Below are 24,581 nucleotides of genomic sequence, written 5' to 3'. Positions count from 1 at the left end.
CAGACTCCCTGTCGAGCAGGGAGCCCGATGCGGGACTCGATCCTGGGACTCCAGGATCATGAGCTGGGCCGAAGGCAGTTGCTTAACCAACTGAGCCACCCAGGCGCCCCAGAATCAGGGGTTCTTAAGCCTTAGAAAAGGGGAGTGGTTCATAGTGATTGTGTTAATTAAGGATTGAAAATTTGCTTTCTGGATAGAGTGGAATGAATCCAAACGTATAGATACTGTTGGTTCACGCAAGTCTTTAGCTCCTTGTAATTCGATGGATGGTTTGTCTAGAAGACCAACGGAAACCACAGTGCCGTATAGCGTCTGTATCTTCTTCCCTTCTGTCCTATTTGCCATTGTCCTGCCTTCAGTCCCCCTACTCTATAGAGGGGCTTGTTGAGAAGGAGGTGGAGGTCTCAGTTACTGTTATCACTGATTTAACTAGCAAGTCAAAGGCAGAAGGATGGTGTCACTCTTGGTCTGATGTTCCCTCCCACAGACTACCATTTCTAACAGAGATGGAGTATTTAAAAAATTGGCAGTAGGGAGAGTCATGACACGTAGGTAGTTTGATTTGAAAAACTTTTTAGTAATAAACAAAAAATAAAATTGCATCCCTTTTCTTCTTTAGAGGGAAGCTAGTTACTTTTTTAGGAAGCCCCTTGTTTTCTTGTCACAGCTCAGAAACTATTTAAGCCTTATCCTGGGAGTCCTCAATATATTCTTTAAGCAGAACAGCGTTACTGAGAACACAGGGCACGACCTAGGGCCCACTGTCATCTGTGGTAGGAGAGAATACACAATCATATGTAAAGAGTCCTCATTTTCTCCAAGTGAACACTTTCAAAGCTTTACTTCATTCATTAGATGAAAGAAGCTACTGTTCAGAACTAATAAGAGGCAAAATCTGAAAAAAATTGAATGGAACACTCCAGACTTTGATCTAAACTTGGGCATTTTAGAAAATTAAGATGATCTGATAGCATTGTGGAGAATACCCTGACAAGTAACTCCATTGTTTGCATGAATTGATCACTTATTTTAGGTCTAATGCAGTCTACTTATTATAGCATTTAATGACTAGACCTCATTGGGATGCTATATGATTTTGTTAATTACTGATTTTTTTTTTTTTAATGTTTGGAGGTCTTTTGTCTAAAATCAAGCAGTAGTATATCATGGAAAATATACACACAAATGCTGATTTTTTTTTTTTCCATTTTCAGCTTTTCCAGAGTCTAGTGCCAAAGGAGAAATATGACAAAAATGATGTTATTTTAGAGGTGACATCTGGAAGAACTACTGGAGGTCAGTTAAATAATTTTATTAAAAATGATCTAAAAAAACAAATTTTACCTTGGTTTGACACACTATAACTTTAAAAGTCCACTAAATGTGTTTCACTATGGAAACAGTTACTCCCTATTTCCCAAAGGGCCTGTACCTAAGAATGGCTCTCTTAAAAAATCTGTGCTGACTGAATATTTTTTGTAATTTTTTAGGTGATATCTGCCAGCAGTTTACTCGGGAAATATTTGATATGTACCAGAATTATTCAAGCTATAAAAACTGGAAATTTGAACTCCTGAATTACACACCAGCTGATTATGGTAGGCATATTTGAGGATTTTGTCCATAGATGATGCTGAAAATTATTTTACCTCTGATCTTGGTTAGAACTGTGTTGTCCCATTTTTTAATTTTTTTTAAGATTTTATTTATTTATTTGAGAGAGAGAATAGGATAGAGCATGAGAGAGGGGAGGGTCAGAGGGAGAAGCAGACTCCCTCCTGAGCAGGGAGCCCGATGCGGGACTCGATCCCGGGACTCCAGGATCATGACCCGAGCCGAAGGCAGTCGCTTAACCAACTGAGCCACCCAGGCGCCCTGTCCCATTTTTTTAAAGATTTTATTTATTTTTGCAAGAGAGAGAGCATGCACGAGTTGGAGGAGGGGCAGAGGGAGAAGCAGACTCCCTGCTGTGCAGGGAGCCCAATGTGGGACTCGATCCCAGGACCCTGGGATCATGATCTGAGCCGAAGGCAGGAGCCCCCTATTGTCCCATTTTTTAAAACGTTTTATCTGTATCTACTAAATGCTGTAATGCAGGCTCATCAATCTCAGCAGCTTTACCAAAGTAGAGGTCTTAAATGCGAGAAGAAAGTGGGAGGTAGTGAAGGAAGGAATGTCTGAATTAGAGAAAATTTCCCTGGGGAGGATAGATAGGTACCTTGCCTTGAAAATCATTGTTCTCTGTATTCAAAGAAAGATATATTAAGGTTTTTTACTCTAAAGAACTTTATCATTTATGTGATAACAATCTGAAAGTATTATCATTTAGACTAAGTGGCCAATGATATATTAGATTTTTTTTTTAACTTCTTAAAAATTTTTTTTTTTTAGAGAGAGGGACAGGGTGGGGAGGGGCAGAGGGAGAGGGAGAGAGAATCTCAAGCAGGCTCCACGATCAGCGCCAAGCTTGATGCAGGGCTCATTCTCACGACCTTGAGATCATGACCTAAGCTGAAATCAAGAGTTGAATGTTTAACCACCCAGGAGCCCCTAACTTCTTAAATTTTTAAAATCTCAAAGTGCACATAACAGAATAATCTTTCCAAGGATCTGGTTTGCCAGTGTTCCAGCCTTACGCCTCTCCTCATCACTCTGCCAAATCCACTGAAATCATTCTTCATAAAGGATTTTATGAACTTTTTTTAAGCTCTCTTTTGAATATATTCTATCTGTCTTATATTCTTATCATTGAAATGTTGAAGTGAAAAATAATCTCCTGGGACCACTGGGTGGCTCAGTCGGTTAAGCAGCCGACTCTTGATTTTGGCTCAGGTCATGATCTCAGGGTCTTGAGATCAAGACCCAGTGGCGCCGAGTCAGGCTCCACACTCAGCGGGGAGTCTGCTTCTCCCTCTCCCGCTGCCCCTCCCCCTGCTTGTGCACACTCTCTCTAAAATAAATAAATAAATCTTAAAAAAAAAAATCTCCCTATTTCATATTCTCTCATAAAAATTTTCCTCACATTTTTATTCTCTCAACTTCTTTATTCATTGTCCTTATTAGCATTTTTTCTATCTTCCCTTTTAGCGTCATGTGTGAGTTTCTTGACTTTTCATCTACTGTCCTTTTTTTTGATGTATTCGATTTTTATGGAAATGCAGAAAAAGTTAATCATTTGTCTTTATTTTTAAGTTGGGCTGATAAAAACTTACACAATGTAAACAGTAGCAAACAATACAAGTCCTTAAACTTTTATTTTATTTTTTTTAAAGATTTATTTATTTTAGAGGGAGAGAGAGAGAGAATGAGCAAGGGGAGGGACAGAGAGAGAGGGAGAATCCCAAGCAGACTCCCCACTGAGCACAGAGCCCGATATGGGGCTCGATCCCAAGACCCTGATCAGGATCATGCCCTGAGCCGAAACCAAGAGTTGGACACTAAACTGACTGAGCCACCTAGGCACCTCAAGTTCTTAAACTTCTATTTATTTATTTTTATTTTTTATTTTTTTAAGATTTTATTTATTTGACAGAGAGAGACACAGCGAGAGAGGGAACACAAGCAGGGGGAGTGGGAGAGGGAGAAGCAGGCTTCCCGCAGAGCAGGGAGCCCGATGCGGGGCTCGATCCCAGGACTCTGGGATCATGACCTGAGCCAAAGGCAGACACTTAACTGACTGAGCCACGCAGGCGCCCCTTGGTACAGGTTTTAAATACGGTCAGTGGTCAGGAAGGGGAATTGAGAGCAGAGGGAAGACACAGCCAGAGCATCCACGTGGTGGAAAAGATCTTGGTGTGTGTGTAGGACAATGAGGAAGCCAGTCTACCCAGAGCATATTTGTAGTGGGAAGACATAGTAAAAGGTAAAAGATCTATATGATTGGAAGAGAAACCGGAGTATGTGATGGGAAGACATAGGAAATGAGTTCAAGGGGGTAGAGTTTGAACAGCCTTAAAAGCAGAACAGGCCTTGATTGTTGGAAAGTAGAGACCTGTTGAAGATTTTATCAGTAAGCATATGATTTGGGGGCACCTGGTTGCTGCAGTCGGTTAAGTGTCCAACTCTTGGTTTCAGCTCAGGTCATGATCTTAGGGTTGTGAGATTGAGCTCTACATCCAGCTTTGTGCTCAGTGAGGAATTTGCTTCAGACTCTCTCTCCCTCTGCCTCCCCATCCCCCGCTCGCTTGCTCTCTCTCTCAAATAAATAAATAAATCTTCAAAAAAAATAAGCACATGATTTGATAAATACATATCTTAGGGAGATTATTTAGACAGCAGTGTGCAGGATGGATCAAGAGGCTCGATTTAAGGCAAACTGCAGAGAGGTTACTAGAGCAATCCAGGTGTGACTAAGACTTAGACCTGGCATAGACCTGTGGCAGACCTTCACAGGAAGAACGGACAAAAGAGGGGCCAGTGCTGGCCCCTGTGTCCTGCGTGCAGTGTAGGTGATCTGATCCTCACAGCCCTGTGAGATAGATAGTATTAACCCCATTTTACAGATGAGGAGCTGGGCTCAGAGAGTAAGTGACTAATCCAAGATCACACAGTAAGTAATGGTGGTCCTGGGATTGAACTTATGTTTGTCAGATCCAGAGCCACACTACATCCCAGTAGTCTGTTCTGACACAAACAAGATGAGCCACGGGGATTCTAATCTTCCTAGCCAGAAAGACTGATATTCATTCAAGTTGGAGAGCAGAGCCCATCCGGGAAGAATAATGATAAGTTGTTTTTGAATTACTAACTCTGTGGTTATTGTGAACACCCATTTAGAAATATCCAGTAAATGCTGTTGTGTCAGCAGAACTTTGGTGAGAGAACACAATCAAGGAGAGAGATTCGGTAGCCGTTAGCACAGAGGTAATACCTGACGCCGAGAGAATATGTGAGGGAGAGTCTAGGGAGAGGGAACATTCAGGGCGCCAAACCTTAGGGAACAGCCACACTGAGAAAGATTGACTCTTTGGCAAACGAAAGAGAGGAGTCTGATAAGCAGGAAAAAGATGAGTACAGTATAATATTATGGAAGCTAGAGATGAGAGAGTTTTAAGGGAAATATAATCAGGAACAGCATAATGATGTAATGTATGGTGACTAACATAACATAATAAAATTTCAAAAAATCAGGAACAGCAGCATTTTGGGGCATCTTGCTAGCTCAGTTGGTGGAGAATATGACTCTTCATCTCAGGGTTATAGGTTCGAGCCCCACGTTGGGTGCAGAGCTTACTTGAAAAAACAATAAAATCTTTAGAAACAGCAACATTATAAAAGAGAGACCTCTTTTATAATGTCAGCAGTGACCTCTCTCAGATATTTTGAATCCAGTTTTTAAGAACGAAAGATGAACTCAGTAGTAACAGGAAGAGAGATTCTGTGCCAGGGACGTAGAACAGCCTAAATAATCATTAGACAATGGTTGGGCAACCTTTCTTTTAGATAGACTGGCTTACTAGCAAAATAAAATAATGGTACTAAAAAAGTAAAAAGGACAGGGGCACCTGGGTGGCTTGGTTGGTTCAGCATCCGACTCTCAATCTCAGCTCAGGTCTTGATCTCAGGGTTGTGAGTTCAAGCCCCGCATTGGGTTCTACACACTGGGCATGGAGCCTACTTAAAAAAAAAATTTTTTTTTTCTAATTAAAAAAAATCAAAAGGACTTTTTTTAAGGAAGGAAAAATTTAAATATTTTACTCTATATTTTTAAAATTAAAGACTAGGAGGGACGCCTGGGTGGCTCAGTCGGTTAAGCATCTGCCTTCGGCTCAGGCTTTAGCTCAGTCATGATCCCAGGGTCCTGAGATCAAGTCCCGCGTCAGCTCGCTGCTCAGTGGGGAGCCTGCTTCTCCTTCTACCTGCCACTCCCCCTGCTTGTGCTCGCGCGCGCTCTCTCTGACAAATAAATAAATAAAATCTTTAAAAAAAAAATTAAAGACTAAGAATAAACCTCTACTCATTAAAATTAGAAAATAATATTTAAAAATTGATTTATTTATAATCGGGAGAAGAAAAAGATATGAATAGGAAGACTAACATAGAGAAGGGGTGAAAAACACCTATCTTATAAAATATGCATACTAAATAATATGTGTATATATTTTAATGTTTACTTGAAATGGAGAGGAACTCACAGAGATTCACACAGCACTAAAAGCTAAGGTTGAAAAGAAACATACTTTGAGGCAAAAATTCAGACATCAGGTGACTTAAAGCCTTGTAGTTTTGTGATTGGCGGTACAGATAGGGACAGTACTCAAGCATTCCATGAATAGTCCAAGCTAAATGATTACAAGATAGTTTTTGTGGCAGCAGGGGAGGGCGATAGCTCTGCATATGAAGTACAGGTCCGACACTTTGTTATTCTGTATACCTGGCATCTGATAAATTGAAATCTCTTCCAAGCTAAAGGGATTCTATGAAAAGTTATGTTATCTCTTCCCTCCCAACAGATTGATGTTTATAATTATGTTTTGTTATTTTCTGCCTGCTAGTTAAATTCAGGGAGAGGTCACTTCGAGTAATGTGATGGTTAATTTTACGTGTCCACAAGTGTGAGAAATAAATTTGTAAGGGGAGCCCTGGCATCCTTGAAGAACTCTGTGCTGGCTCTTCTCTGTGGGCCAGACTTGACAGTAGGAACTCTGGGTAACTAAACTGGGAAACCTAAATGCACTGGGAGTCATTGGATTTCAGGGTGGCAGGGGTCAAGGGGTAGCACTCAACAGGCAAAGGCCAGGTGGGTTTGGTCCCTGTCACAGACGGCAGAGCCAAACAGCAATCGGAGTGGTCTGACTTGTGCAGCCCTGTGCCATTGGCTAGTTGATCCTGCTGTCCGTAGAAGTAAAATAGATAGGAAGCCTCGTAAATTCTTACTTACCTGTATGAGCAGAAAAGTTCTAGATCAAGTGAACAGAAATGTAACTTTAATCACAGAAACAAGTCATGGCCCTTCAATCAGTTCTCAGACTTGAGCCAGTTTATGGGCCCAAACCCCTTGAATAAAGGGGAGGTGCTGGGTCCCCATGAGGAAGGACCCCAATATATTGCAAATATTTATACTGTTAACCTTACTCCCAGCTTCCTCCCAGAAGGGATCTGTGGCTTTTTCCCAGGGTAACTGTACCGTGGAGAAACGGAAATAACCAGACTTTGCAGGGACAGCTGGACGCTGGCTCTGAACTGATACTAATTCCAGGAGACCCAGAACATCTCTGTGGCCATCCGTTGGAGAAGGGGCTTGTGGAGGTCAGGTGATGAATAGAGTTTTAGCTCAGGTCCCACTCACAGTGGGCCCAGTGGGCTCCCAAACCCATCCTGTGGTGTTTTCCCCAGTTCTGGATACATAATTGGAACAGATACAATCAGCAGCGGGCAGAGTCCCCATGTTCTTCCTCTGACCTGTGGAGTGATGACTATTATGGTGGGAAAGGCCAAATAGAAGCCAGTAGAACTGCCTCAACCCAGGAAAATAGAAACCAAAAGCAATACTGCCTTCCTGGAGAGATTGCAGAGATAAATGCCACCATCGAGGACTTGAAAGATGCGAAGTTAGTGATTCCTACCACATCCCCATTCAACTGGTACAGCTGCTGGACCACATGTGGTTTCATTGCTTGAGCGATCCACACCCCCTGGCACCTGGTATGCAGCTGTTGATCTGACAAATGCTTTTTTTCTCCGTATCTGTCAGTGAGGACCACCATAGGCAGCTTTCTTTCAGCTGGCAGGGCCAGCAGTGCACCTCACTGTCCTCTACCTCAGAGGTCTATCGGCTCTCCTGCCGTACATCGTAATTTAAGTTACAGGGATCTTGATCGTCATCCTCTTCCACAGGATATCGAACTGGTCCAGGAGAGCCAATGATATAGTTCCAGTTACTACTGATACTTACTGATGGTAAATGTCAACACTGCTAAATACGAGTGTTTATCTCAGTTATTCCTCCCAACAACCCTTGGAGGAATGGAGGTTGAATTCAGGGCTGTGTCGTGTGCTTACACGTGCCTTGAAGCACTACTCACATGATCTGCAGTATGAATGGCTTTTCATTCAGATGTGCAGTGCTGTAGCCCTAGTTATGATTACCATTTACAGAAAAGGAAACCACGGCATGAACAAATGAAGTAACTTGCCTGTGGATACACAACTAGGAAGAAGAGCTTCAGTTTGAACCCAGGCAGCCTAAGATTGGCTCTAGTAATCTCTACAGTAAAGCTGCAGCCTTCTCCTTTCAGGTCATATAAATTCAAATATGCATCCTCCACATGAAGTAGGTAAAGGGGGTGAGGGGAATCATTTTAAAAGTACAGAATGATTGCGAGATGGAAAATTTTAATTGTTGTTCGCCTCACTCTGTCTCAGTTTCTGGGTATTTTTCATAATTGACCCATCTTACTATACTGAGTATGAATGGTAAACAATTACATTTTTCATGTCGTCTGACCCTAAGTGCTTGTCAGCTTCTTTTTCTGGTATTCAAGAAGATAAACAGTAATCTGTTCCACCACTGGAGGAAGACCAGCTGTGTTGGACTTATTTTTTTTAAAGATTCTATTTATTTGACAGAGAAGGAGAGAGCACAAGCAGGGGGAGCTGCAGAGAGAGAGGAAGAAGCAGGCGCCCCACTGAGCAGGGAGCCCAATGTGGGGCTCGATCCCAGGACCCTGGGATCATGACCTGAGCCGAAGGCAGACACTTAACCGACTGAGCCACCCAGGCGTCCCTGGGTTGGACTTTTTAAGAGACAGTAGGTCAATCTCTGATAAGGTACTTATCTAAGGTATTTTCTAGGGTAATTTGAAACTATGCCCAGGGGTGCCTGGGTGGCTCAGTCGTTAAGCGTCTGCCTTAGGCTCAGGTCATGATCCCAGGGTCCTGGGATTGAGCCCCACATCAGGTGCCCTGCTCAGAGGGGAGCCTGCTCCTCCCTCTCCCACTCCCCCTGCTTGTGTTCCCTCTCTCACTGTGTCTGTCTCTGTCAAATAAATAAAATCTTTAAAAAAATAAAATAAAACTATGCCCAATTTTTATCCACCATGCTGACTTTATTTTTTTTTCCTCAAAGATTGATTTATTCGAGAAAGGAAGAGAGAGCAAGTGTGTGTGAGTGGGAGGCAGGGCAGAGGAGAGGGAGAGAAGCAGACTACCCGCTGAGCTCAGGGCCCGACACAGAGCTCGATCTCATGACCTATGAGATCACGACCTGCGTCGAAACCAAGAGTCAGACACTGCACCGACTGAGCCCCCAGGGCCCCACCATGCTGACTTTAGAAACCAAGTGGGTTAGCTCTGACATCACAGCACTGAGTCTTCATTAGAAGCACATTAGGAACATGGCCGCGGTAGTAGCAGCATAGTTAACTCAAGGAAAGGAAATCTGAGTTAAGGGTTTTATAAGCAGCAAAACTGACTTATGAGTACAAGGGTACAAACTTACCAATATGCAAGAATTCAGGACACACTTTTCCCATGGTCCCTTTCTGAGGAATCTACTGGAAAACAGGACGTTAGACAGCTAAAATATGAAGTACTGACATAAGGAGTAGGGGAAAGCATGAAATATGTGGCTACCTGTAGAACGAGGTAGTAAGAGGGAAGAATACAGTATGTAACAACTATAAGCTCGACAGTATAGAGTACAGCCATTTGAAAAACGGGGGAAGAACAGGAAAAGCATATGTAAAAAAGTTTTAATGTTTTTAGTGATCATGTTGTGGCAGAACTCGTATTGTTATTCAGAGACTTTTGTATGTGTACTACGGGTAAAGTAGATGAGTAGTTACGAGATATTCTAATTGTAGTATCTTGCCTGTCGCTGAGAACCAAGATTCTTGGTATAGAAGACAAGGGTGATAGAGAAGAAGCCGTCATCTTGAATTTATACCGGAAGTATCAATTGTCCAGAACTGCAAATGGTCTGAGATTTTACCCTGCCTACAAGCTAACAAGTTAGCGTGCCACAGTTTCATGGGTCAGAGGTGGAGGACGGTTTATTCCTCATAGAAACAGTAACCAGAATATCAGCATTTTTGTGCTGGTTGCATGAGCCCCAGGTCCTACAAGGCAACTCAAGGGCCAGACGATACCTGCCTATGCAGTAGGTTTCATTATATGAGAGGAACTCTGAGCTTAGGGATCTTGAATTTTTATTTTTTAAGATTTGTTTATTTTAAAGAAAGAGAGCACGTGAGTGGGGGAGGGGCAAAAAAATTGAACTATTATTTCTCTCTGAAAGGAACCAAGACTTCTTGGAGAGATCACTGATTTCAGGTCTGGGGCAAGAAAAGTTCAGGATAATCCTGGAATATTTTGTTATACCGTAACAAGAGGCGTGTCAAAAAGAACGCAGAAGTTAACTTGAAGAGGCGCCTGCTGTAGCCAAAGATGGATAAGTTGAGCTTCAGTCATAATAATTGCAATTGGTTTAAACATGCTAGATGTATTCAAACCTTTGAATTTATAATGATACTTTAAAAATAATTAGTCATCTTCAGATGATTAAATAACCCTAATTCATTATATTATAAAATACATATATTGGTAAAACGGGTAAAGGAACAGAATCAAACATTAACCTGCCTTTCCTGTGTAACTCTAGCACAGGGTAATCAACTAGTAGACAAGGGGAAATGTCTCTTTATAAATGTATTTTAGCTAATAATACGTGACAAAGAAATTACAGAATTAGACTATTACTATTTTATAACCCATGATACATTAAACATCAAAGACTGCCAAGACCATAAAAAGAAAGAAAACAGTCATTATGTGCCTCCTGTAGTCTTGCCAAGGAGCTCAAGCTGGTGTCTGATCCGGTCTCTGGATCCATCTGCCAAATCGTAGCCAGTACAGAGGGCAGAAGAACAGGTTCAATTCATTGCACCAGGAGTATGCAGTCAGCAAATTCATACTGTGGGAAATTTTACAGGTCAACATCCATGTTCCTCAAGAGATGATTTGCAGGCAACAAAAGAAATGGGTGATGAACGTATAGATTAAGAGATTTAAAAGACATCAGACTTTAGGGGGCACCTGGCTGACTCAGTTGGAAGTTCATGTGACTTTTGATACTGGGGTCATGAGTTCGAGCCCCACATTGGATGTAGAGATTACTTAAAATAAATAAGTAAATAAACTTAAAAAAAGAGGACGTCAAACTTTTTTAGATGGACAAAACTAAACTGTAGCAGATTTAGGTAATAAAATTTTAACAAAGGAATAAAAGGATCATAGTTACTTGTGAGAAAGGGAGAGGATTATAACTGGGAAGGGGCATATGGGAGAGCTTTTGGGTGACTGGCAAAGTTCTTTTTCTTGATCTTGTGGTCATTAAACCATTTGATTCATGTGGGTTTTTTTGTGTCTGTATGTTATTTTATAATAAAACGTTTTTTAAAAAAATATGTCCAATAAGAAGAGACTAGCCTAGGCATTAAGATTTTTTGGGCTTATCTTCACACTCCACAGATAGGCAAGAGCTAAATTTCAATAGATCTTGAAAACTTGGGAGGACTTACAGAGTTATCCATCATTATTAAATTGTTACATTATTGAGCATTTTTTTATATAGGCACCATATCAGCCTAAGATTACAGAGGGCAGTTCAATACAGAAACTGTCCCAGTATTTTTCTTCTAGTAGTTTTTTTTATTAAAAAAAAAAAATTTGTTTACAGAAAATTTAGAAACAAAAAAAGTATAAAAAACAAAACAAAAAATACACTGTTATTCTGTTCCCCAGAGATAAGCATAAATAATGTTTTGGTATATTTCCTTTTAAAATGAATATATTGACATTGGGAAAATACAGTTTTGTACCTACTTTATGTTCTCATCTTTGGCTCTATACTTGCATTCAGGCCTGAGATTAAAGGTATTTAAAATCCAGATCCCTTTCAAATTAATTCATTAACATTTTAGGATTTTATGTTCCTAGGTGGGCTGCATCACGCAGCTGCCCGAATTTCTGGTGACAGTGTCTATAAGCATCTGAAGTATGAAGGTGGGATTCACCGAGTTCAGCGAATCCCTGAAGTGGGCCTGTCGTCAAGGATGCAGCGCATTCACACAGGAACCATGTCCGTTATTGTCCTCCCACAGCCAGATGAGGTAACCTCACCCGGAGGCATTGAAAACTTACTTTGACTTAATGGGGGTTGTGCTCAGAAAGCTTAGCTTCTAGCAAACTGATTTACTGATTTTCGGGATTCCCCATTGAACTTCACAGCCTCTACTAGGAAATTCTTTTTTTTTTTTTTTTTTTTTTTTTCAAAAAAGGAAACATCAAATTTAATTTAAAGGAAAAAAATCAGAAATTGTCTGAGAAAACAACAGAACAAATCAATTCCTGAAAAAAAGAGTTCTGCATCTTGGTGATCACATTTATTGAAAGGGTTGGGAGGGACGCCTGGGTGGCTCAGTCGGTTGGGCGTCTGCCTTCAGCTCAGGTCATGATCCCAGGGTACTGGGATTGAGTCCCGCATCGGGCTCCCCGCTCCGCGGGGACCCTGCTTCTCCCTCTGCCTCTGCCTCTCTCTCTCTCTGTCTCTCATGAATAAATAAATAAAATCTTAAAAAAAAAAAAAAAAAAAAAATTTAAAAAAAAAAAAAAAGAAAGGGTTGGGAAAAAATTAAAATGCCCTTTAGCTTAAGAAATTTTGAGTTATCCGCAAATCAACTCATTTCAGGAGTGGAAGAATCCTTGGTCATTTCTTAATATCAAAATTTACGCAGGTTTCTCTTTTGAATGTCTTCTACATTTAAAGAGGCAATCATACAAAAGCTCCTATATTCCATACATGATAAATTCTTTGTTTCAGCCAACTCTTAATGGAGGGGCAACTAGTACAACACCGTCTCCCTGGACAAAAAGCATTGGAATATTCCATTTTGTTGATTTATATATCTCTTCGTATGTTTCCTCATCAATTTCTATAGTAGTCACAGTTTCTTCCACATCTCCCAATATATTTAAATGCTGATCATAAGCATGTAATCTGCCTCGAAGCTCTCTGTCATTTCTCATTTTCACATAAATTCGCTCATCCAGGCTGAGCCTGATGAGATCCAGGGGCTGTTCTACAGTGTTGGTAGTTTGTTGCTGGTCCATGTCGTCCGCCATGTTTCAAACCCTGCGCCCCTTCCCCTCTACTAGGAAGTTCTTAACTCTTCCGCAGGTAAAGTTGCCCTTCTTATGCCTGACCAAGATATTTTATTTTGTTTGTTTAAATAGAAATCTATTCTCTTCATAAAATAGAATTCACAAAGCTTTTAAAGTGTTGTTGCTTAAGTTTTATCTTAAGAAAAATATGATTTCCACAGATAATATGTTGAGGTCAATGATAGAATATCTGTATGGGGTCTATATCTTATTGAATACAGCCATATTGCCTATATTTTTTTTCCTAACTTTTTAAAATTTTATTTTAAACATACAGAAAATAGAATACCACACTAAAAACTTACATAACCTCCACCTGGAGTCAACACCTGTTTACATTTTGCCACATTTGCTGGATTCCTATATGTGTGTGTATATATACGTTTGTTTAAATAACTAAAGACTATAGCAGACACTGTGAGACTTTATCCCTCAAATCTTCAACTTCACATCTCCTAAGAATAGGACTTTCTTCTACCTAAAGAATACCATTATCTGTCCATCGACTGATGAACAGGTAAAGAAGTCATGGTGTATATACACAATGGAATATTACTCAGCCATCAAAAAGAATGAAATCTTGCCATTTGCAATGACGTAGATGGAGCTAGAGAGTATTATGCTAAGTGAAAGAAGTCAGTCAGAGAAAGACAAATATCATATGATTTCACTCATATGTAGAGTTTAAGAAACAAAACATGAACATAGCGAGAAAGAGAGAGACAAACCATTCTTTAAAAGAGACTATTAACTACAGAGAACAAACTGAGGGTTGCTGGAGGGGAGGTAGATGGGGAGTGGGCTAAGTGGGTGATGAGCATTAAGGAGGGCACTTGTATGATGAGCAGTGGGTGTTGTATGTAAGTGATGAATCACAAAATTCTACTGAAACTAATACTACACTATATCTTAACTGGAACTTAAAACTTAAAAAAAATAAATAAGTAAAATGGGTATAATACCTCCAACCCCATAATTTTTCTTTTTTTTTTTAGGGGGTGGGTAAGAGCAGAGGGAGAGGGAGAGAGAGAGAATCTTAAGCAGACTCTATACCCAGTGCAGAACCCAACACGAGGCTTGATCTCACAATGCTGAGATCACGACCTGAGCCGAAATCAAGAGTTGGACACTTAGCCAACTGAGCCACCCAAGTGCCCCAACCCCATAATTTTTCTATAGGATTTAAATGCGCTTATCCCCAGGAACCAATAGATTGGAGACCTTTGTTATAATATCAATAATAAGATTGAAAAATTATTTGGAAAAAAACACCATTATCTGTGAAAATCAACCATAAGTCTGTAATATTATTGTCTAGGAAAAACTCCTGTGCTTCTGTCTACTCACAGAATACTTCTCCACTCTAAATGTGTCAAGTTTTTTTGTTCACCAAGCAATTTCTTCAATTCTGTGTGGACACCAAGTAGGCGTCCTACAATTCAACTCAATTCTGACACCATCTACTGGGGAATAGCATCAGACCCCACAGGCTAAGAGCTGGGCCTCACAAGACTTCCTCCCCTCCCACTTCAGAGGCCAGTCACAAGTCCAGGTTCTCACCTGTGTTTCCAACCAAGTGGCTATGAACTGAGAGGTTTCCACAACCCCCTCCTTGGGCTCAATAATTTACTAAAGCTGGATTATAGAACTCAGACTCCCCACTGAGCATGGAGCCTGATGCAGGGCTCGCTCCCATGACCCTGAGATCATGACCTGAGCCAAAATCAGGAGTTGGATGCTCAACTGGCAGAGCCACCCAGGTGCCCCTCAACCTTTTTTTTTTTAATGACATTAATTATTTGAAGAGTCTGGAGCCTTTGTCTTGTAAGGTATCCCACATTTTGGATTCATTTGTTTCCTCCTGGTACTCTTTAACTTGTTCCTTTATCGCATTCAGGTCACACATTTTTAGCAAGAATACTTACAGGTGTAGTCATATTCAAGTTGCATCTTATCAGAAGGCACATAATATCAGATTTAGTGAAGATTAGTTTAAACATGGTGACCAAAAAACTGTCTCCATTGTAAAAGTATATTTTTGTCTTTGCAGTTGCTGTGTAATCCCGAGGGTACATATAGCCTGTTTCCACATATAACCTGTTTCCACGATCTAAACATCCATTAGTGATCTTTTTTGCCTGAATCAGTTATTTCGTTGGGGGTGGAAGATGGTGATTTTGTAACTCTGTCATTTCTTCTATGTTTATTAACTGGCATTCTTTTCTGTCAAGAACTTTCCTCTCTACTACCTTCTCTCCTCCTTCCTTCTTGCTTGCTTTCTCTTTTATTTTACCTCATCATAAACTCAATATTGTTCCATCTGTTGACCTCATTATAGATTACACATTTGTTTTTTAAATTCTGTGAGTTAGAATCACTACTGTTTTTGATGTTCAACCTTGTCCCTGATTTGGCCAGTAGTAGCCTTTTGAGGGCAGTCCCTTTTGCAATGACCCCATCAATTTTTGAGCACATCCTTGCTTTCTGGTATAATTAGATATCCTAAGCCCACCTTCTGCTTTTGTGCCTCAGACTTGGAGTCAGATCTCATTTCTTTTGGTGAGAAATGTACCCAAAAATCAAGATCTAGGTCCTAGGTGTGCTCATTATTACTAAAGTGTGCTTATATTTAGATTCTTCAGTGGACAGAGCTAGGAGATACATATCATTTTAAATCACTGGTTCAAATTATGATTACCAACTCAAATTTAACATTACAGGAAGTTTTTCCCCCCTCACCATCTTGCATTTTGTATTTATATCTCTTTCCACTTAGAGTAAAAATTTTATTTCTTAATCACATTAATATATTTACTTTTTTCCTTGTTATATAGCATATATAAATAAATAAACTGTTTTAAAATTACTTAGTAAAAAAAATAATAAAATAAAATAAAATTACTTAGTAAACTACTGAGTAATGTTTAAGATTGATTTCTGTACTTAGAATATAGTCCACCAAGAAAGCATAGTCAGAACACGATGTTCAAAGACCATCTGAAATAGTGTTTGTCTATGTGATTATGATATCATTATGGTAAATATTTTGATTAATACGTTTTCTTTTCCTATTGAATATTAGGATTTGAATTTTCCTTCCTCTTTTATCTAATTTCATTTTTGGTGTATGGAAGCATTTATGTCACTCAGAAATCAAAGCTATTGAGTTGTCTTGCTTCCCTCTTTATTCCTTCCACTGTTCTCACCCATCCCCTTATTCTCTTTATGTTCTTGAAAATTAAACCCATGTGGTGGAGTTTGATTTTCATAAAAGAGCAAAGTCTTATTATTCTCTTAATTGACATTTAAAATTATTTGTATATTATTAAGTCACTGTTTCTTTGTTGAGAATTTCCCAACAGTCATTAGATAGTTTCTATAACATTTGGGAGAATATGACATATAATATACATATATTTGCTATATAACTTTAGTATACTGAAACCACAAAAAATGGGAAATTGCTCTTGATCTCTTTAGTGTCTATTGAAATTTTAAGGTAGCCGACACTGGCATATTTTAACAAAAGCTGCATAATCTTTTTCTTCACAGTATAGTGCTCATTTTAGAGGAAACAAAAGAATAACCACGTTGTATATTGGATTCTAAAGCTGACCCTGTTATTACTGTGCTTTACAAAGAGAAGAGTCACACTTGCTATCTGTCATTCATAGGAATGAATGATAAATGTGAAATAAGATGTTAGTTCTCCCCTGAAAAACACTGTATTTTGTAACTATGTGTGTGTGTGTATGTGTGTGTGTGTGTGTGTGTGTGTAACAAATTACCACAAACATAGGGGCTTAAAACAGTAAAAATTTGTTGTCTCACAGTTCTAGAGGCCAGGAGTCCAAACTCAAGGTATCGCCAGGGCTGTGCTCCCTCCAAAGCTTCTGGTGGGGAATGCTCCCTTGACTCTCCCAGTTTCTGGTGTCTCCAGGTGTCCGTTGGCTTGAAGTTGTATGACTCTGAATGCACATGTTCGTCTCCTCTTATCTCTCCTCTGGCTGTCTGAGGACACTTCTCATTGGATTTAGGGCCTATCTGAATAATCCAGGATGATCTCATCTGAACTCAATTACAGCTGTAACAACTCTTTTTCCAAATAATGTTCTAGTGGTTAGAATGTGAACATACCTTTTTGGATGCCTCCATTCAGTCCCACTAATAGTCGGTTCTCATTGTTCACAGTGGTTATGTTCTGTAAAGACTCAGCGAACACTGATTTAGCAAATACTGAACTATCATTTCCCCTAGGGGAAATATGTGTGTGTGTGTGTGTGTGTGCACGCTCAGGTATACATATGTTTATATACCTATATATATTTCTGTATCTATGTATCTCAGGTAGATTATAATCTTAAAAGTGACCTATCCAAATAAATAAATAAAATTTAAAAACCGAAAAAAGTAACCCATCCTAGTTACTTAGAATAGATTCTATTTTCTTTATTTTACAAAGAGAAAATGAGGTTCAGAAGTGTTTAGGTGACTTACCTGAGGCCACTTCACTACCAGATGCCAGAACTGGGGTTCACACCCCATCCAGCTGACCCAAGAGCCAGAGCTTCTTGTACTATACTGCTCTGCCTCTTGTCTTCATTCTCTGATCAAACTGAAAAAAGAAAGCAAACTGTCACCTTGTTGGACGTCAGCTGGGAATGTGCACCTTGGATTTTTTGCTGCCCTGCACCTGTTCGCTAGTGATTGTGAAAATGCTGCAATAATTGATTTTGAGGAACAAATAAAGTAGGTGAATTTGCAAATACAGAATTGGGGAATAATGTATATACATTATACACACACACACACATACACATATACATATATATAGAGAGAGTATATTTTCTATCCTGTGGCTTTGTGGGATGATGGATGATGAAACTTGAAAGATTGCATAACTCAATGATCTTATAGCATCAAAAAATAGCATCCATTGGAATAGGGAGTTTACGGTTCTTTCATTGGTAGAAGCTATTTCTTAGTCTAATGGCTATGACTTAGAACAAAACAGCACAGTTTATTCGAAAAATCTTGAAATAAATTTAGTATTGAAGTATTTGTTGGGACGCCTGGGTGGCTCAGTCAGTTAAGCGTCTGCCTTCGGCTCAGGTCATGATCCCAGGGTCCTGGAATCGCATCCCACATCACTCCCTGCTCAGCGGGGAGCCTGCTTCTCCCTCTGCCTGCCACTCCCCCTGCTTGTGCTCTCTCTCTCTCTGACAAATAAATTATAAAAATCTTTAAAAAAAAAAAAAAGTGTTTGTTGAGTGTAGAATTGACTTCCATTGTCCCTTTTGTTCTAGGTAGATGTGAAGGTGGACTCCAAGGATTTGCGAATAGATACATTTCGAGCCAAAGGAGCAGGAGGGCAGCATGTTAATACAACTGATAGCGCTGTCAGACTTGTCCATATCCCCACAGGTAATCAAGTCTGTTTGCTTTTGTACTTTGGACCTGTTTTTACGTCTTATAAAACTATTCAACATTGAGGGTACCTGGGTGGCTCAGTCGTTAAGCGTCTGCCTTTGGCTCAGGTCATGATCCCAGGGTCCTGGGATCGAGCCTGGCATCGGGCTCCCTGCTCCACGGGAAGCCTGCTTCTCCCTCTCCCACTCCCCCTGCTTGTGTTCCCTCTCTCGCTGTGTCTCTCTCTGTCAAATAAATAAAATCTTAAAAAAAAAACAAAAAAACTATTCAACATTGAGAAGAAAATAGTTTTATGTTAGTGTCTCGTTTCTTGCACAAACCCTTTAAAAGGTGACACTGGAGTCGTGGGTCTGCAGTCCCCAATGTGTTCATATTCCACTTCTGTTTGGAAAAGGCACCTCTCTTAAAGGATGCAGACACTGAGTGGACCTATTCAGAGAAGCTGCCCAGGTATACTGGACAGCGGTGAGCAACCAGAGGTGCCCCAGCCTAAAAACAAACACGAAAACAGTCCTGGACATGCACCTGCAGTGGAGCTTCTGTCCTCTTACAGACTGACCACTAGATCCACTGTTCCGTGTTGCATTAATGCTGTTATTTTGAATATTGGTAATTTTGGTATACTCTGAGGTAGTTTTGCAGCCCTTACTGTGATTTTAAATACTTCTATCATTTTTCAGATTTTATTTATTTTTTTTTAATTTTATTTATTTATTTATTTGAGAGAGATAGAGCAAGAGCAAGGAGGAGAGGAAGAGGGAGAGAAAGAAGCAGACTCCCTGCTGAGCAGGGAGCCCGACGTGGGGCTCGATCCCAGGACCCTGGGATTACGACCCAAGCTGAAGGCAGATGCTTAACCGACTGAGCCACCCAGGTGCCCCCATCTTTCAGATTTTAAACTAAATTTTAAGCTTTTAAAATTTCTTTCCCTTTTAAAATTATTTTTTATGTTATTAAATATTAAATGGTTTTAAAGGCCAGTGGGAAAGTCCTCTAACAAAAACCAGCAGCTCCTTGCCCCTCTCTTTCCTCCCTCTCCCTCCTTCCTTGACCCTAAAGCCCCATTACCCACAGGCAGCCAGTTTAAACTCTTAGCTATTTTTTCTGGTAATTACCTCATATTAGGCAGTTCATGCTCTTCTGATCAATTAGTTATAAGATTACATACATACTGACATCTTAATGTAGTAGATGAAGATTAGGCTCTCATAATATCCTTTTTCACCAAAAATGAGGTGATAATATTTGTAACTTACCATAATTTACCTAAGAAATCCACAAATTTTTGGATACTTAGTGTGTTTTACCTCAGCCTTGTATTGCGGGATACTGTTCTCTGTTATAAACTGTCCAGAATAGTAATAATGAGCTGAAGCTGAATTAAAAATTAAAATGAGAAAAAATCAGGTAAAAGTGATAAAAATTCTGACAAAAATGAACCAAAATATTTTAAAACCTATACCCTTGTGCAGCCATAAATTACTGACTTTACAAAAAATGACCAATGTTTTTGTTGCCAAGCTTACCTTGAGCCAAATTAGTTTTTAGCCACTTAGATCTAGTTCTTTGATTTAAAAGCCTTAGGACTTACCCTCAAACCTTCCCTTAGGCAATGCATTACAAGGCCTACTGACTTTATGAATCCATGTTGTTATGAGCAAGTGATTTCTTGAGTCAGCCGTGTACTTTGAGGTTTACCGTGATTTCAGCATCTATTGCAAAGAAAACTCAGCCTTTCCTCTAATCTGTCCATTCCACGACCCTTAGAATGGGAACTGTGTCCCTGCTAGACTTGAAAGTGAGAGCTATAGGTCATTCTTCCATTACCCTCTTGCACATGGATTCTGAAGACTCACATTTTTTTCTAACCCACTGCTTCTATAGAACTCCATTTTTCAACCATTGGAAGAGTAGTACCATAGGGGTATGGTTAAATGTTTGTTCAAGGAAAAGTTACTTTTTTTTGTAAAATTTATCAAATCAAGATGAAGACATGAATATTTTGTGCTTTAAAGCAAGCTTTTTAGTTTCTTACCAGTTAGTGAAAGTGGGCTTCTGTAATTCTTACACTGTATTACTTCATCATCATAGATTATGGATAATACCTAATTCTTCCATATTTTGCACTTTTAAGATTACAGGATTTTTATTAAACCTATGATTATGTATAATTTATTTCATCTAATCTAAGAACTCATTAACTGAATGACACATCACTATTTTGTTACTATGAAGAAATATAAAAAACACTACCAATTAAGCTATCATATGCCAGTGAGGGTAAGATGCCTCTCAAGTTCAGAGATGTTCATTTTTTTAAATGGGCTATTTAGAATAAAATACGGTATATTTGTTTTCATTTATAATTGATAATCTTTTAAATAATAAATGTAGTTATTTAGCAAATATATATTAAATACCCACTTGGTCCAATTGCTACCTGGAATTTTGGAATCTCCCATAGAGTATTGAAACAACACTGAGAAAAGTTTGGTTTTTTTTTAAAGCCCTTTTAGAGTTTTTTAACAACCCTAGCATCTTATTTCAACAGCTCTTCTATTATTCAGATTACCTCCCTCTACCCTAATCCTCTATTCCTAAGGGAATATTTAATGATTAAATACTCCTTTATAGAAAGTATATTAAAATATATGATTAAGTGATTCTCTTGGAAATTACTGAGCTGGTAAGTAAGAGTTTTAAGCTAAAAATTCTGACCTGAGCCACTGGATAGGAATAGTGCCAATGTATAAGCCAAGCTTACTGCCGGTCAGCTGAGAAGAGGAATTTGGAGGAAAGCTTATGAATGTCTAGCCATCTTGAAATGAATATTTTCATATCCTTTTGGGTGGTGAAAAAAGAATAGCAGATCCAAGATAGCTCCAGGCAAATGCCTGAAGATGAAAGCAAGTTGGTGCCCCAGCCCACATGGCTGCAATAAAGCAGTCAAGAATAAACTAATGGGGCACCTGGGTGGCCCAGCCGTTAAGCATCTGCCTTTGGCTCAGGTCATGATTCCAGGGTCCTGGGATCAAGCCCCACATCAGGCTCCCTGCTCCACGGGAAGCCTGCTTCTCCCTCTCCCACTCCCCCTGCTTGTGTTCCCTCTCTCGCTGTGTCTCTATCAAATAAATAAATAAAATCTTAAAAAAAGAATAAACTAATAGACTGATGAATCACAGACGTGTACCCCTGAAACAAATAATACATTATATGTTAATAATTAAATAAAAAACTATATACAACAGCAATAATAATATCTTGGATGGTTAAAATAAAAAGATATCATTAAAATTTAAAAAAAGAATAAACTAATAGAAGTGAAACCTAGGTGTTCCTACTAAAAGTATTAGCAGGTGTAGACTGTAGCTTATTTAGACAGGGTGAAAACATAATTTGGAAAGTAGAATTTTGTTTTGTTTTGGGACAGTAGAATTTTATAGGAATTTTTTAAATCTCCACCAAAATAGTTGCCACTATATCAGTTCAGCTGGCCTAAGCGAATATGGTTTTTGGGTTTTGTGGTTCAGAAAGAAAAGTACTTTTCACCTGTAATGTACCTGAGAGCAGGATTGGACATAGACCTTTAGAGTGGTAGCTGCAAAGTTAAGAACAGTGCAGCCTGAAGTTTCAAGGGTCACTATGTCAGGTCTAGATTTGGGCTTGTAACTGGGCTACACAGTGGGCAAAACCCACCCAAATCCAGAAGTTGGCTAACGAAAACATGTATGATTAGATGTGGGATTAGCTGAATTTAGAGCCAGGACAACTGAGAAACATTCACTCTAAACTCCTCCTTATAAAGAGTTTAGTTTCTTTTCATTGGTTTCTATACACAACAACAATATATACAACATCTATATATTGACCCTTGAACAACATGGAAATTAGGGGTGCTAACCCCTCCAACCCCTTGCAGTCAAAAATACACATAATAACTTTTGATTACCTCAAAACTTAACTACTAATAGCCTACCATTGACCAGAAAGAAGCCTTACCAATATCATAAACAGTGATTAACACAGATTTTGTGTTGCATGTATTATATACTGCATTCTTTTTTTTTAAGATTTTTTTTAAATTTTATTTATTTTTTGAGAGAGAGAGGCAGGCAGAGGGAGAAGCAGGCTCCCCGCTGAGCAAGGAGCCCAATGCAGGACTCAATCCCAGGACTCTGGCATCATAACCTGAGCCGAAGGCTGATGCTTAACTGACTGAGCCACCCAAGCGTCCCTATATACTACATTCTTATAATAAATTAAGCTAGAGAAAAGAAAATGTTACTAAGAAAATCAAAAGGAAGGAGGCACCTCTTATTATCACAATAACTGTACTCTTAATCCCCATCACCTGCCTCCCCTCTGGTAACCACCATTTCGTTCTATATATTTAAGAGTCTGGTTTTTTTGGTTTTTTTTTAAAGATTTTATTTATTTTTTTGACAGAGAGAGAGACACATCGAGAGAGGGAACACAAGCAGGGGGAGTGGTAGAGGGAGAAGCAGGCTTCCCACCGAGCAGGGAGCCTGATGTGGGGCTTGATCCCAGGACCCTGGGACCATGACCTGAGCCAAAGGCAGACGCTTAATGACTGAGCCACCCAGGCGGCCCAAGAGTCTGTTTTTTCATCTCCATATTTCTTTGTGTGTTTGTTTTGTTTCTTAAATTCCACATATGAATGAAATCATTGGTACTTGTCTTTCTCTAGCTGACATTTCACTTACTATTATGCCCTCTACATTCCATGTTATTGCAAATGGCAAGATTTCATTCTTTTTTTAATTCTTTTTTACTGCTGAGTAATATGCCAGTACGGATATATTATATATATAAATATATTTTTTTCTTTTTCAAGTTTTTATTTACATTCTAGTTAAGATATAGTGTAATATTGGTTTCAGGAGTACAATTTAGTAATTCATCACTTACATATAACACCCAGTGCTCATCACAAGTGCCCTCCTTAATGCCCATCACCCATTTAGCCCATCCCCCACCCACCTCCCTCCATCAACCCTCAGTTTGTTCTCTATCATTAAGGGTCTCTTATGCTTTGCATCCCTCTCTTTTTTTTTTCCCTTCCCATATGTTCATCTCTTTTGTTTCTTATATTCAACACAAGAGTGAAATCATCTGGTATTTGTCTTTCTCTGGTTGACTTATTTTGCTTAGCATAATACTCTAGCTCCATCCACATTGTTGCAAATGGCAAGATTTCATTCTTTTTGATGGCTGAATAATAATATTCCATTATATATATATATATATATATATATATATATATATATATATATATATACACACCACATCTTCTTTATCCATTCATCTGTCGATGGACATCTGAGCTCTTTCCATAGTTTGCCTATTGTGGACACTGCTGCTGTAAACATTGGGGTGCATGTACCCCTTCCACTCTGTATTTTTGTATTCTTTGGGTAAATACCTAGTAGTACAATTGCTGGGTCATAGGGTAGTTCTATTTTTAACTTTTTTGAGGAACTTCCATACTGTTTTCCAGAGTGGCTGCACCAGCTTGCGTTCCAACCAACAGTGTCAGAGGGTTCCCCTTTCTCCGCATCCTTGCTAACATTTGTTGTTTCCTCTTGTTAATTTTAGCCATTCTCACAGGTGTAAGATGTTATCTAATGGTTTTTATTTGTATTTCCCTGATGATGAGTGATTTTGAGCATCTTCTCATGTATCTATTGGCCATTTGGATGTCTTCTTTGGAAAAATATCTATTCGTGTCTTCTGCCCATTTCTTAACTGGATTATTTGGTTTTTGGGTATCGAGTTTGATAAGTTCTTTATAGATTTTGGGTACTAACCTTTTATCAGGTACGTTATTTGCAAATACCCTCTCCCATTCCATAGACTGCCTTTTAGTTCTGTTGACTATTTCCTTTGCTGTACAGAAGCTTTTTATCTTGATGAAGTCCCAATAGTTCATATATGCTTTTGTTTCCCTTGCCTTTGGAGATGTGTCTAGT

At 39.2% G+C, this 24,581-nt stretch overlaps 1 protein-coding gene and 1 pseudogene across 8 annotated transcripts in view; one reads left to right on the top strand and one right to left on the bottom strand.

Annotated features, from left to right (window-relative positions):
* The window catches only part of MTRF1 (mitochondrial translation release factor 1), a 65,116-nt gene that overhangs the window by 26,373 nt on the left and 14,162 nt on the right, over window positions 1-24,581 (top strand). For all 8 annotated transcript variants that reach the window (XR_013446938.1, XM_036119252.2, XM_036119244.2 and 5 more), the window contains 4 exons: window positions 1,215-1,296; window positions 1,491-1,598; window positions 11,938-12,110; window positions 18,468-18,585. Coding sequence is in view for 7 of the 8 variants with exons in the window: in XM_036119252.2 (XP_035975145.1) it covers window positions 1,215-1,296; window positions 1,491-1,598; window positions 11,938-12,110; window positions 18,468-18,585 (481 nt within the window). In the remaining variant the exon portion in view is untranslated. The remainder of the gene's footprint in view (window positions 1-1,214; window positions 1,297-1,490; window positions 1,599-11,937; window positions 12,111-18,467; window positions 18,586-24,581) is intronic.
* LOC118552702 (U6 snRNA-associated Sm-like protein LSm3 pseudogene) lies at window positions 12,645-13,132 on the bottom strand (annotated as a pseudogene).

The sequence above is a fragment of the Halichoerus grypus genome, chromosome 4, assembly GCF_964656455.1.
Source record: "Halichoerus grypus chromosome 4, mHalGry1.hap1.1, whole genome shotgun sequence".
NCBI lineage: Eukaryota > Metazoa > Chordata > Mammalia > Carnivora > Phocidae > Halichoerus > Halichoerus grypus.
The sequence above is the reverse complement of the archived record's forward strand: the minus strand, read 5'-3'. Positions and strand labels throughout refer to the sequence as shown.